Here is a 14,102-nt window from a genome sequence, read left to right as displayed (position 1 = left end):
ACGAGACAGACAACAGACGAAAGAGGACGACGAGCAAATGAAAGAGAGCCAAGCGGCAGGTTCCAGAAGTTGGACGGCCCAGTCTCCAAATTGAGAGGCGCGCGACAGCGGTGAAATTTGGACTGACTGATTGACTGACTCCCTGAGAGCTGCTGGCTGGGCTGCACGCCCTGCTGCCAGGTCGTAGAGCTGAGACGGCCGTGGCCGTTCGTGGCCCCCCTCTGTGCAACCGCGGACGCACCCATCAATATCCCCCTTTCCGCGTCTAAAGATAGCACACCATGATGAACGCAGCGCGCGCTGAACGCCGGATATGCGCAAACCTTCCCAAAAAGCGAGACCCAGTGTAAAAGCTCGATGCAATTTGCCCGCCGCAATTCATAACCAAACCCTGATCGAGTGAGATGCCATTCAGGGCGTACATATCTCCATTCAGCGACAAAAGAACTACTACGAAAGAGCAAAATGCCACAACCATGACCGACCAAGCAGTCGAAAGATCATCAGGGTATCCAACGAGGGTATTGATGAGAAAAGGAGAATGCGAGACTTTTAGCGAGCGGTCAAGAGACGAACATCTAGCGATTGTAGGAAACGGAGGGTATCGACGAAACCGAAATTGAGAGAGATAGAAAGCCGAAACCGAAAGAAAATCAGGCGTGCGCCGGCACCCCTGTTGTAGTCATGACTTTACGAGGAGTTCCAGCTCACTCGCTCCGCAGCCATGCCATGGATTGCACTTCTTCTGTCGACGGGGTCCTCTCAAGAGGATGCGCCGACAGCACTTGGGGAAGGGGGGCGTAAGGGTTGCCCAATTTGGACAGAATCTGAGTGTCGTGCATCTGGTCTCGGGTCAGCTCCGACTCTTTGAACGACCACAGGGGATCAGCTTACCCTCTCCTTGATAATAGCAAACTTTGTCATGTTGTACTTTCCTTGCTTGAGCAGGTCGTTGTCCTCTTCAGTCCAAAGTCCCGTGTCTCGGCAGAACCTGGTGAAGCGCATCTGCAACTGTTCCACCGTGCAGTCTTCCTCCCTCTTGGCGAGAAACGCCTCTCGGACACCTTTCCAAGGGATGTCGTTTTCCACCTTGACCTCGAGCAGGAACTTGGCCATTTTCTCCTTTGCAATCGCGTCCTCCGTCTTGGGTTGCCTGTAATGTCCTGGACCGAAAGAACCGGCTCGCTTGAGCGTCTGACGTTTAATGGACCCAATGCCGGCCCCCAACTTTTTTGGTTTGTTTGGCTTGGAGGCTCCCTTTCCTCTCGAGTTGCTCCTCGAAGCCCCTCTGATAGGCATGTTGTTGTTCGCGTTGGACGAGGGATATGGCCGCAGGGGTACAGGCGCAGCAAAGTGCGTAGCAGTGACTGTACTGCTCTGAGAAGAGGTCGCAGTGGGCTGGCTGAATGGCACCTGGTGATTTCTTGGGGCGCAAAGGTTTCCCTGGGTTGAGCTGGAGAATCCGTGTACCAAGGTCGAGGGCCAACAATCAAACGCCTTGGAACCACCTTGGCTGACGGGACTAAAGGCACAGGGGCTGCTCCGTGGTCTAACCGGAAGGCTGCTGTTTGGAAGACTCGGCAAATCGTGAGTGGCAATGGAAAGCTCTGGCGCTTTCGCTGACGGGCGGATCCAGTCAGTGTACGTCTCGAGGACATTTGCGAAGGCTGCCAGGTCCTCAGTGGTGGTTGCAAAGTCCATGGCCATCGACGTTGGTAGTGATTGATTGGGCATGGAGGAAAAGGCGCCCGTGTTATTGAGAGAACCTTGGTAGGAAAAGTTGTGCTGAAAGCTGAGTCAGTTGTTGCGACGGATGGACGTTTGAGAGACGTACAAGCATGCTCGAAGGCCACATGGAGTTGTACATGTTGATTTCGTCCTCACGAACTCTGGCCGGAGTGGCAAGCGGCATGGGTGACTCTGAAGGAGACATGATTCCAGAAGACATGAATCTCCACGTCCGATATGCAGGCACCTTGGGGCGGATATGTAGATTCGGCTAGCTGAGCCAGGTTGTTATGAGAATATGTGGTGCGACTCACGGGGCTGGCGCCACGGACAGTTTGTCCAGCAAGCAATGACAAAAGGGCTGAGCAGCAAGGCTGAAGGGACTCCAGGAAATTATTTGAAAGGATTGGAGAGGCGGCTACGGGTAAAGAGGGCTTGCGAGAGCAGAAGCTTGGGCACATGTCCACACACAGAGAGTGAGGTCAGACTGCGATGGACCAGGGTGGGCGAGGGCACAGGCCCGATTTAGAAAGGTGGTGGAGCTGTAGAAGGTTGCGTCGCCAACGCTGGCGCCGCATTGAAGCTCACCCAGAGCCCCGGGCTCCATTTGCAGCGCCGCAATGGCGGGCATTGCACGCACGGCTTGACAGACGTCCTGGTCGCGCGTGCCTGGGCAGAACAAATGAGAGATGGGTTTCGAGATCGACGCTGGGGTTGCGGCGCTGTCGAGCAGTTGGCCTGCAGAGCGTTGGGTTGCGCGAAGGATGGGCATCCCGGAGGATGAAACGGCCTCTTGGTTCGGCAGCCGACGCGTGCCCTTTGGTAATGGTTACCTACCTGGGATCCAGTGTCGAGTCGTCATCAGTCAGTCAGTGTCATTGACGGGTGACGGACTCTGACCAACTTGGGACCCACGCCTCAAGGCGGCGCCGCCGCGCTCGACATTCCAGGTACACGACGGTTGGGACACGACTCTCACAGCTCTTGCATGCCTCGGAGGCGTAGAAATGGCGCAGGGTGGCTCCGAAGCCGACATTTGGCGGTCACCCGATGCGTTTGATCAGAGAGGCGGCGCCATTCCCTCCAGCGCAGCCACGGCTGAAGAGAACAAAATGAACAAGCAGAGCGGGCGTGGGACAGGCATATCGATCCTCCAACGGGGCAAAGGCTTCTTGGCGTCGATGATGGCGGACGGCGAAGGCGGTCAATTGAAGAAGCGTTGATGGAAGGGGGGACGGGTGGGATGGCCGTGGGGGCGGGCAGAACACTAGGTCACTGCACTGCGTCAGGTCGGTGCGGTTGCACTGCACACAGCCCCGGCCATTTTGGCCCTTTTGCTGATCCCATGGGGCTCATTTTGGCGAATCTCGGCCCAAAAATAGCCCCTTTGGACATGCCGTCAGACTAACCTGACTCGCGCCCGATTCGTCACCTCGACCGCAGTCTCCTCGACTCTCACCTCAGGCCAGGCCGAAGACACGACTGACGACCAATTTCCCCTCTGCATAACCCCGCTTCATGCTGTCAGGGCCATGTCGATTGATGATGCGTGCGCTCCAAAAACAACATCACTCCTGTCGTGTCCACCTCGACCCCGACGCCATGGTAGCTAATGTGGTGATAGTGCCACCCCGCAATCTCCAAGCCTGCAACCTCCCGCACCCATCAACCATCACGCATGCATCGACAGGGAGACGTCTTCAAATAGCACGTTTGCTCCACGCTCAGGGCCTCGCAAACCACCGCCTGCAGCATCGCCATGTCCAAACCAGATTCACGAGCGAGAAAATGACCACCTCTGCTGACTGCGGTGACCTCGAAACGGCATCCTCCACCGCTGCAGCTCGCGAAACACTCACACACGCATCAAACACCAAACACGCTGGGCTGCCGCTGAAGCACCTGTTTCATAAACGCTCCGTCCGCCTTGTCTAGATGCCACAATCAAAAAGGATAGCCACCTCGCCTTCGAGAGAATGGCGGTATGTAAATTCGCGGCGGCGCCGTCCGCAAAGGCCCACCCGTCTGAACCGCACCTACGTACCACCACGGCAGCTAGCGCATCCTGTCTTGCGCGCCACCGCAGATTGGATTGGACCCCGTCATCCGTACCGTACTTTGGTTGATGTACCCACCTCGCCCGGGAGCAAGCGCGTGTCGATGCAAGGGGCCGGCGGCCGCAACGACAGCCGATTGACCACCATCTACTATAGTTACTCTTCTCTTCCGCGAGACTCTGTGGCTGACACCAATCCCTTCACGCATAGATGGCACCGAAACGAAACATATGTATGCTTCATGTACGCATGTCTGTCTATCTGTCTGCACATGCGCTGACATCAGACGTCAATTGATCCTTCATCTATTTTCTGCCACACATATGCGCATCTATTTTCTCCTCTTCTGTCCGCGCGATCCACCTCAGAGCAGATCCTCGTTCGGCCAAACGCATTGACGCTCATCGATATATTTATATGCGTATTTCCCCGCGTCGGCGCCGGCCTCTTACCGACTACTCTACCCACACATGCACTCCCTCACCGCTCACTTCATCATCATCATCAACGCACGCTAAGATACGCGTCGTCTATTAATTCTTCTCTGTCCATCCGTCCGTCCGTGAGTAAGGTAGGCGACGCATGCGAGAGGGTGGAGAGGAGAAGTTTTGCTGTCCTCATCTTCATCATCACCATCGCCGTCGTCATCGTCATGGCTATGATAATCTTCCCTACACATATAGACTCACTTCTCTTCTGCCTGCGCCACTTTTTCTCGTACGGACTGGCAAGTCAGTGTCACATTCGCTGTCGACACATTCACTTACCCACTCGAATTTCTCCTCTTTCACTGCTCACAGCAGCAGCAGCCCCGCGCGTACATACACATGTACAAAGAAAACGCCCTTCCACCCTAATCCTGCCCCTCCCCGCCAGCGTCATCATAATCATCATACCGCCAGGGCATCAACTACTGACCGACTGACCGACTGACCGACACCCTGGCCCCCACCACCACCACCACCGCCGCCGCCCCGCCCCGCCCCGCCTCCATCACTTACTCACGCACACGTCCCTTCCGCCCACCCACCCGTGTTCTGTTCCTTTTTCGTCTTCTCGCGTTAAGCGTGTGCGCGCTGATCCCTTCAACCCTGTGGGATAGAAATATATATCTGTATGTGCGTTTGCTGTGACATCGCAAACAGTATGGGAAGGAGAACGGGGCTGCAGAGGAGAACAGGGATGCTAAGGAAAAGGAAAGAAAAGAGAAGAAGAGTGTTGCCGGCCAGAAAAGGATCTTGGGTACATGGTTTGGTTAGTGGGTTGGTGTGTGGGTGGGGAAGAGCTGACGGCGGCGGACTGGACTGGACTTGACTGGGTTGAACGGGGGAGGAGAGTATGAGACGGGAGGGGTTTTCTGGGGTTGGAGGGGTTGCAGCAGGTAGATATGGTAGAGCAATTCTTGTTGATTTGTTCGTTGTGTTTTCCATTTGTGATTTGCCGTGGCTCTTGTCTTTTGTCTCTTGTCTTGTCTTGTCCACAAAGTCCCTCTCTCTCTTTTGTAGGTATCCGGGCACCATGCTGTAAGCCACCAGTCGCAAAGACCGGCATGTATGTACCTCCCCTCCCGGCCCCGCCTTGCGGCGCCCATGTAGATGTCGCAAACGCACCCCAACCAGCCCGCTTCATCCAGCACATCACTCCACGATGCCCTCGTCCTCCAGGCCATACGTATCCTCGTAGCGCGGCCACTGGACATCCCAATCCTCCCACTCCAGCACCTCAACCTCGCCATCGCGCTGCACCTCACCAGCCCAGCGGAAAGCGAGCGCCATGCCCTCCTTGACGCCCAGCTCCTTCAAGCTCTTGCCCGCGCCACCAATCGCAGAAGAAGAAGTGGCAGCGCCCTTGCCCTTGCCCTTGCCTGTGCTAGGCCGACCAGGGCCCTTCTTCCGCGGCGCCTCTTCTTCGTCTTCCGCGTCGATGTCGTCGTTCTCGCTGCTGCCGATGATTTCGACCCAGCCTTGCTCCGCGTCCGTCGGGTCGACTAGGCGCGCGATTTGCAGGGCGCCCGGCGACGCGGGGAGCGGGCGGCCGTGCAGGATGTTGCTGGGATGTGTGTCGCGCAGGGCGTGCAGGAGGTCTGATTGTAGTGCCGACGAAGAGAGGAGCGGGTCAGCGTGGAGCAGGACTGTTGTGCGGTGGAACTTGAGGCGGAGAGTTAGGGTTGCGGGCGTGGGTTTTGGCGTGGAGATTGTCATTGTGGTGGTTGTCTTCTTGTTGTTGTTGGAGGAGGGGCCTAGGGGCTGTTGGAGGACGATGTTGGGTGTGCGCCGGGAGCGGAGTGAGGCAGTGAGTTGAGGATGAGGTTGCGCTTGTGGTTGAGGTGATCGAGTGGGTTTCGTCGAAATTGAGTATCGGAAGAGGCAGTATCGTGTTTGTTCGCAAGGAAACTCTTGCTGAAGAGACAGTTAATCGTGATCTCAATTGGCGCTGAAGACGCGTGCCAAAGACGCGTAGAGGCGCGTCACTCACCCCGGGCGAACAGCAATTGGACGAAGCGACGTAAAGGAGTGGAGTGGTGAAGACGGCAACGTTGGAAAATGGCAGACCAGGATGAGCAGCACGACGATGCAAGGGTTCAAAGGCAAAGGGCTCTTGATGCCTCGGTGGTTGGCCAGTTCGCCGCGGGCCCTAAAAGACTTGGCGATGCATCATGCATCACTCAATCAGTGACTGGAAGCTGCTGCGTTTGAAGTTGCAGGGATCGCCCTCTTGCCGCTTCCGGCCGCGAGTCAGCCTCATGATGTAAAACATCGCTCCCACCACCACCGCCTACACTTGACATCTACCCGCTTTTTTTCCTTCCGCCAGGACGCCCTGTTGTTGCACCACCACCACCGCCGTCAGTTGTGCTACCCCGAAGCGATTGAGTCTCGATCGTCTCCCGTGCTAAGCTATTTCACAGTCCGAACACACTATGCCGCCGCAACCACCACCGCTCCGCCCCTCCACCCTCCGGCCCATCATCAACACATGCCTCTCGCAGCGCTCCTCCCACACATGGCACCCCGCACCCTACCTCTCCCAGCCTCCACCGCGTCAACCCTACAGCACGAAGCGCACGCCCTCGCCCGCCTTGCCCAAAACCAAGGCGCGACCAAACAGCAAAGCCGGCGGCGGCAGCAGAGCGCCGCGCACGGCGGACCGTGGGCCCGCCAGCAAAGAAACGACGCAGACGGATTTTGGCGCGCTGGACGTGCTGGCGTCCATGCCGCCGCCCACCACGGCTATTGACGAGACGCACCCGGACGGCTTCAGCCTCAACTCGGGCATCGAGGTCGCGGGCGCCGGCGTGCTGCTGTATGGCGGCGAGGCATTCAAGTGGCGGCCGTGGGTGCGCGGGGAAGACGACGACGCGGGGCCCGATACGACCACCAACGCAGGCAGCGGCAGCGGAAACAACACCAGTCGTACCAGCAGTAGCAGCACCAGCAGCAACACCACCCTCCGCGACGTCTCCGGGCTCCTCTGGGAATGCGGGCGGCGCGCGTGGGGCGTCCTCGACGTTGCGTGGCCCAAGCCGGACTTGCTCATCATCGGGACGGGCGCGACGATTGTGCCCATCAGCCCGACGACGCGGCGCCACATCAACGACCTCGGCATCCGGCTCGAGGTGGCCGACACGCGCAACGCCGCCTCCCAGTTCAACCTGCTGGCCACCGAGCGCGGCGTCAATCAGGTCGCCGCCGCGCTGGTGCCCGTTGGCTGGAAGGAGGAGAGCAAGAGGGGTGCTGTGAGGGAAAGGGGGCGGGGGGCCCGGTGATGGAGGAGATGAGGTGGTGGTGTGCGGGGGAGGGAGGAGGGGGTTTCTTGGGATCTTTGGTGCATGGCATTGGTTGTAGGTGTGCTGGAGTACTGGGATTCTTGCAGTGGGTCATTGGGATCAGGAAGGCTTGATGAAACATCCTTACGAACATCCTGCCAAGACATCAATACTTAGGCAGGCAGAGGACAGGCAGGGCAAGGCACGGCGCTGGACGGACGGAGGATAATACCACACTCTCAACTTCACACAACAACAACAACGTCCGCTCAAAACAGGCACAGACCAATCAACCACCTCAATGGAGGGCCCAATCAATCAAACAGAACGAGTCCATCAAATGCAAGCAATCTAGATGGCCATCTGTTTTGAGCGTATGCAAATCTATATGTGTGCTAGATGCATGTAGGTAGGCTGTATATAGATCCGCAAATTGGCAGATCAACCAATCGAGCACAGCCATACCACACATGCCGTACCTCTGCCTTTCCCCTTGACCCACCCCTTCACATGCATGCCCTGGCCCCCCTCGGCCGCCTTGTCCAGCCTCCCCCCCGCCTTGTCGCTTCGTTGGATTCACGCACTGCTTCTTCGCCCGGCGACGGCATACCATACATGCCAGAATGGGCGGCGGATAGCTAATTTGCCATGCCTTGCCTTGTCATCATGACACCCTTCCTTCAATGCGTCCAACAGCCCAACCACTTCTCTCCTAAGTAGACAGGCAGGCAGGCAGGCAGGCAGGCAGCATATACACCCGTCCATCAATCGCCTTCACCGTCCGCTCGTTCGCTCTCCTTCGACGGGCTCCTCCAGTCGGCGCGGCGGCGACGGATGTCTCCAGTCACCAGAACAGCGGCGCGGCGGCAGTGGATAGATTGGTATGGATGGATGGGTAAGAAAAGGTAAGGTAAGGTATAGTGGTGGACGGACGGAGCAATGAATGAATGGTGTGGGTGGACATCCACATCTGATCCTTGCGCGTTCTCGGCGCGTCCCTTCTTCTCCCGTGGGTACCTGTCGTGTACTGTACAGTAGACACCGCAGGGTAAGGTAGACATGGTACTCAGAGCAGCGAATGCGGAACACGCGAAATACATGAATATTCAGTAATTCGGCGCCGTCCATCCCACTCACCCCTCCCGCCTGTGCTCCGGCCGCCCCCTCAGCCCCAAAATGTCCCTCCGCACCTCATCCGGGACGCCCGACTCGACCGCCGACGTGGGCGGCAGCAGCGGCGGCGGCGAGCCCGCACCATCAAAGCCGAAGGGACTGTTACTGTGCGCATGCGGGCGACGGTTGACAGACGAGTGAGGAGGAGGCGCTTGATGGTGGAGCGGCGGGGCGGCCGAGGACGCGGGCGGGAGGGGTGGCGGCGCGTGATGGTGGTGGTGGTGATGGTGCATCTGGTGATGTTGATGTTGCTGTGACGGATGCGGCGGCGGCGGAGGCGCCTGGTGAGGCCCGGGGGCGATGGCGCGGTAGTTTTGGCCGGGAGGTGCGCCGCTGTGTCCGTATGCTGTCACGCTGTATGCGCCGTTGTTGGGCTGCCCTTGAGGAGGGGGATACGGCCCCGTGTAGCCATTGACTGCGCCAATGCCTCCGCCGACGGGGACGCCGTAGCCAGCTGGCGCTTGGGGCATGGCGGCGTTGAGTTGGGTCATGCTGCCGGCTGCAGCTTGCCGCTGTTGCTCGGCCTGACGTTGCTCGGCTTGTCGCGCTTTTCGTTCGGCCCACCATTGCGTCATGCTCGCACTGCGCTTTTCAGACTTGACACCCTTTTTCCTGCTACTTGCGGTCCCATTTGATGCTTTGCCCGAGGGCCCAGGTGCCGGTGATGATGTCGGCCCGGCACCAGGGACGGGTTGGATGTGGCCATTCGGTTGAGGGGCAAGCGACGTATGTCCAAACGGGTTCTGATGGGGAGCATTGCTAGTGCCGCTCATGTAGCTAGGGTCCAGAGTGATGCCGGGCATGGGCGACATGGACGCTGGCGGAATATTGGTGTGTGGTGCATGTGTATATCCCTGAACCATGAATGGCTGTTGCTGTTGTAGAGGTTGGTAAGAGGGCGTTCCAGAACCTGCGCTAGGAGGAGGATATGGAGACTCGTGTCGTAGAAGCTGCTGCTGCTGTGGCTCCTTGTTGCCACTTTCGTTGGGTTGAGGAACCATGTTTTTCTTGTTGCGCGGGCCCTTCTTAATGCCCGCGTCTTTACGCTGCGCCAAGTTCTTGCTGCCAGGCGGCCTTCCCCTTCTCTTACCCTTGGGCTCCGGAGTGCCATAGTTGTCGTCTTGATCATCATCTGAAGCGCTCGTGGTCATCATGCTTTCCTCCCTCATCTCACGGATACGAGCAGGAACATAGCCCTGCTTTTTGACCGCATTGGCGGCCCTTCCCTTCTTTCTAGGTCGAGGAGATTCGGGTGTCTCGGACTCGACATGCTCACGTTTCCTCGTCCCTGCAGGCTCCGCTGCGTCGAATCTCTGTGCAGTTCGCCTCTTTCTCTTTCCGACGTCTTCCTCGCTTTGGGCCAAATCGTCGGCCGTGACATCTCTTGCGCGGCGATGTCGCAATTCGCGGCCTCCCACGTAGTCGGTCCCGATTCTCTGGCTGAACGGATCCTGAGTTCCAGGGGGTTTCCTGGGGTCAAAGACGTAGCTGTAAATGTCTGCCTCTTTTTGGTCGTCAAAAACCTTGGGATCAATTGGCTGGCGGCCGCCGTTTACGGGCTTGCGCGGACCATTGTTAGCGTGGACCGCCACGCGCTTGTCAATAGTCAGGTACTCGTCTTGCCATGCCTTGAGCGCAGCTTGGGTGTTTTCGGCAAGGGCAAAAAGAACTTCAGTCCTGCGCTCTGTCGGGGCGTGCTTTGTCAGTGCGGCAACAAATTTCTGTGCATCCGTCATGGGGGCGAAGCGAGTTTTGAGGACAAAGTCGGCCTGGTCCTCAATGTCGGATTCGGCGGGACTCGCCTCGGTCGAGGCAAATGGCGGAGGAACATCATCTTCATCTAGCTCTTCGTCAAGGTAGGTCGGCTTCACTCTCGGCCGGGGTGGAAGTGGCTGTTCGGCGGGTCCCATTTCGGCCATGGACTCGACTGCATCAGCGGCAGCGTTGTTTGAGCTGCGCGAAGATTCATCACTCTGGGGTTCAGCCGAAGGACCATCGTGATTTCGCGTTTGCCAATCGGGGTCAGGCGATTGTTGAGCGGGAGCATCTACGCGTGGCCGATTGTTTGCTCGCGGCTCGGTCTTGTCAGCAACATAGTCGTCGTCGTCTGATTTGGCGGCGGGTGACACGGGATGAGAAGCGGTGCTGTCCTCATCGGCAACATTGGAGAGCTTGTGGTGGCGAGTGCGACGTTTCTTTGGCGTGAGCTGCTTGTGAACTTTTGCTGGGCGACCCCTGCCACCTCGCCTGGGTCTTTCATGCTCGTGACCCTCGAGAGTAGGAGTGGAAGGGTTGGAGCTCTCGCGCTCAATCTCAAGAAACTGCTCATAGACAGTCTTGGCGCGCGGCGTGTCGTTTTTGCGGGAACGCTCCTGGTCCTCGTGTGCTAAAAGGATGGCTGCAGGGACGTTGTAGATGGTCAGGATGCGATCTCCGTAGTAAGCCGTGACGGGCGGAGGGCCATGAAGGCGGGGTGAAGAGAGCATGGAATTGTTGGAGGAGATGCGGGTCAGGCGACGGGTGGATTTTGAAGATGCAGAGGACGAAGTTGTGTTGTTGTGGTCATGGTAGTGGCTGGCCTGAGGAGAAGGCGTGCCGGATTCGGAGGTTTTGCCTTTGCCGCTGCGCGTGCGCATGGTGGAAGACTGGACGGGCAGCCCTGCCCGAGCGTCCAGAGACCGACGAGCGCGAGGGACAATCTACGCAACTGAACCCAGCAGAGCACAAGACAGCCAGAGGTCGGCAATGCGCCGGGGCGAGTGCGGCTGAGGGAGGCTCCGTCGTGAGGCCGTCGCGCTGGTGATGGGCCCCGGACAAACCTCGCAAGACTCGGGACCAGACAACAATAGGAGACAACGGGTCGCTGCAGCTGCCAACAAAATGCAGAGGCGACCAGCTCAATCGATGCGCCGGCGGCCGTCAGGAAGAGCAGACGGCTCGAGGCGGCGTCTGGAGTGCGGGTGCGGGTGGGCGTGGTGATGATGGTCCAGTGTCTCTGCATAGGCGAAGCATTTCGTGTCGTCCGTTGATGCTCAGCCTGGCCCAGCCAATCACATTCCCCGCCCTCCTGCGGCCTCCCAGGGATGGTGCAGCGCCGCTGTTGACACTACCACCACCACCACCACCTCCACCGCCACCACCACTCCCAGCTTCACTCTTCCCCAGGGCATCCATTCCCCACCCGCCATCATGTCCAAGGCCCTCTCCAAGGAGGAGCTCCTCGCTCAGTTTGACGACCTCGGCGACGACCAACTCGCCGCCGCTCCCCCCCAGAAGCCTGCTCCCGCCGACCAGTCCAAGCCCGAAGCTGAAGACGACCCCGTTGCTGAGCTCGCCGCCTTGGCCGCCGCGCGCCCGCCCAGCAGGACTACCACTCCCAAGCTCTCCTCATCCACCACCAACAGCCGCTCCCCCCGCCGCACGGGCATCGTGACGCCATCGTCGACTGGCTCGCCGCGAAACAGCGAGGACAAGGGCTCTGCCCAGAACCCTCCCCGCAGGTCTGGCGAGGGCACGCGTCCTTTCCACGAAGGCACAACTCCTGCGGCCGAGAAACAAGCTCAAGAGGACGAAGCCGCCAAGTCGTCTGGCGGAGGATGGTGGGGAAGCCTCACAGGACTGGCCTCGGCCGCTGCCAAGCAGGCCGAGGCGGCCATGAAGGAGATTCAAAAGAACGAGGAAGCTGTTAGATGGGCCGAGCAGGTCAAGGGCAATGTTGGCGCCTTGCGATCCTACGGTAAGTCGATGCGCTGGTACATTGCAACTCGAGCTCTGGGTTTCGAGCTGGCCACTACAGCTTCGAAACCACAGCAAACTGCGTTTGCTAGCAGCAGCTAATGGAGTTGACCTAGGAGATGAGCTCCGTTCTCGCGCCCTCCCCACCTTTACGCACCTCCTCCACACTCTCGCGCCGCCCATTTCTCAACATGAACGTCTCCAAATCCACATTACCCATGACCTCCGCAACTACCCCTCGTTGGACCCCATAATCTACGCCACCTTCTCCCGCGTCATGTCCCAGGTCGAAGGCGGAGACTTGATGGTCATTCAGCGTGGCTCCGAGTCCCAACACCGTCGCTCCTCCGAGGCTGGCTACACTGGCGGAAGCACAGCTGGCTGGAATGACGGTCCCTGGTGGCGCGACGTTGGCGTGCAACGTGACATGAGCGCAGTCAAAGGACTCATCGAGGGAACGAAACTTGCGCGTGTGAGCGCAGAGAGCTACTCAAACGACTTCTTCGCGGGCAAGGGCGGAGTCGAAGAGGCAGCCAAGGCGGCCAGCGAGATTCTGTCCGAGACAAACCCCGTGCGGAGCAGCGACATCTTCCTCTCTCTGCAGGCCATCAGCCACGGCGCAGCAAAGGACCTGTTTGCCAGCTCCACCGCCGACCAGGAGAAGAAGGACGCCGGCGGCGTCGAGGAGCCCGACGAGACGGACGACCTCGTCTCGTTCGCCGTCTACCTGCACGACCCCATCCACAGCATCTCCTTCCACAGCCTCTCGCAGTCGTTCCCGCAGAAGTGGGCCGACTGGCTTGACGCCAGCTCCCCGCCCGTCGAAGAGGGCGACGCCGACCCCGTCGCCCAGCTGCCCCCGCAAATCAAGGAGATCATCGAGACGGGCGGCGTCGACCCGCGCGAGTGGGTCGCCGAGTGGATCGAGGAGGTCATCAGCCTGGCCGTCGGCGTCGTGGCCCAGCGATACGTCGCGCGCCGCATGGGCGTCGGCGAGGGCGGCATTGGACGCGGCAAGGCGCGCGAGCGGGTCGAGGAGAGCGGCGGAGGCGAGGCTGCGCGCGCCATCTGATAATAAAGCACGGGCAGAAATCGAGGAGAGTGCAGTGTCTGTTTGACGTGATTTTGCTACTCGCTCTCTGATGTTTGTTGCAGTATGAGCACGCACGCGTGTACGGCATTATGGATTTGGGGTCAACTACGGTGCCCCTTGGTGTTTTGGTTCATCGTCGATTTGTTGTTCTTTCCTTGACGCCCTTTCTCATGTTCGATTTGCGCTGGGCTTTTTAAGGGGATCTTTGCTGGGTCTTTGGGCTGGGGTGGGACGTGGAAAGTAAGAAAATGGACACTATCACGCGGTCGTCCTGGTGGGCTTGATACGGGCTGAGTCCCGGTAGGCAAGATGAGGCAAGATACCTAGGTAGGTACGAATCACGCTCTCTCCGTGTGTGTATGCTGTTCAGTTGAACCGTTGTTCAGCGCGGTATTTGGCGTAGTGTTTTGTATGCATCGATCCAACTCTTTTCCCAGCCCTCTCCACGTCTCCTTTTCCAAGGTACCATCGCATCTGAACTGTGAAAGTGATTTTTTCGACGCCTGCCCGTCCATCCGAGTATGTATGCAAGTCAATCAGAAAACGCCCA

At 58.8% G+C, this 14,102-nt stretch overlaps 5 protein-coding genes across 5 annotated transcripts; 2 read left to right on the top strand and 3 right to left on the bottom strand.

Moving 5' to 3' along the window:
* Positions 1-665: 665 nt before the first annotated feature.
* On the bottom strand, positions 666-2,412 carry J3D65DRAFT_379245 (uncharacterized protein). Its single transcript, XM_066795766.1, has 3 exons — positions 2,043-2,412; positions 895-1,785; positions 666-842 (listed from the first exon to the last, which is right to left on the bottom strand). Exons 1-3 carry the CDS (start codon positions 2,187-2,189, stop codon positions 708-710), a joined length of 1,173 nt encoding a protein of 390 aa, XP_066655551.1. The 5' UTR covers positions 2,190-2,412; the 3' UTR covers positions 666-707.
* Positions 2,413-5,369: 2,957 nt separating this feature from the next.
* On the bottom strand, positions 5,370-6,299 carry J3D65DRAFT_625382 (uncharacterized protein). Its single transcript, XM_066800338.1, has one exon. The coding sequence runs from the start codon at positions 5,984-5,986 to the stop codon at positions 5,423-5,425; it is 564 nt and encodes a 187-aa protein (XP_066655550.1). The 5' UTR covers positions 5,987-6,299; the 3' UTR covers positions 5,370-5,422.
* A 197-nt stretch (positions 6,300-6,496) lies between these two features.
* On the top strand, positions 6,497-7,582 carry J3D65DRAFT_625378 (uncharacterized protein). The gene has a single exon (XM_066800337.1). It carries the CDS (start codon positions 6,706-6,708, stop codon positions 7,549-7,551), a length of 846 nt encoding a protein of 281 aa, XP_066655549.1. The 5' UTR covers positions 6,497-6,705; the 3' UTR covers positions 7,552-7,582.
* A 1,102-nt stretch (positions 7,583-8,684) lies between these two features.
* Positions 8,685-11,210, bottom strand: J3D65DRAFT_603382 (uncharacterized protein; the record flags this gene model as incomplete). The annotated part of the gene is made up of 1 exon (XM_066798205.1): positions 8,685-11,210. The coding sequence occupies one exon, from the start codon at positions 11,208-11,210 to the stop codon at positions 8,685-8,687; it is 2,526 nt and encodes an 841-aa protein (XP_066655548.1).
* Positions 11,211-11,849: 639 nt separating this feature from the next.
* On the top strand, positions 11,850-14,021 carry J3D65DRAFT_625374 (maintenance of telomere capping protein 1). Its single transcript, XM_066800336.1, has 2 exons — positions 11,850-12,460; positions 12,576-14,021. The coding sequence occupies exons 1-2, from the start codon at positions 11,914-11,916 to the stop codon at positions 13,529-13,531; spliced, it is 1,503 nt and encodes a 500-aa protein (XP_066655547.1). The 5' UTR covers positions 11,850-11,913; the 3' UTR covers positions 13,532-14,021.
* The last annotated feature ends 81 nt before the right edge of the window (positions 14,022-14,102 follow it).

Source organism: Phyllosticta citribraziliensis (genome assembly GCF_038025025.1).
Source record: "Phyllosticta citribraziliensis strain CPC 17464 chromosome Unknown J3D65scaffold_6, whole genome shotgun sequence".
NCBI classification, from domain to species: domain Eukaryota; kingdom Fungi; phylum Ascomycota; class Dothideomycetes; order Botryosphaeriales; family Phyllostictaceae; genus Phyllosticta; species Phyllosticta citribraziliensis.
The sequence above is the reverse complement of the archived record's forward strand: the minus strand, read 5'-3'. Positions and strand labels throughout refer to the sequence as shown.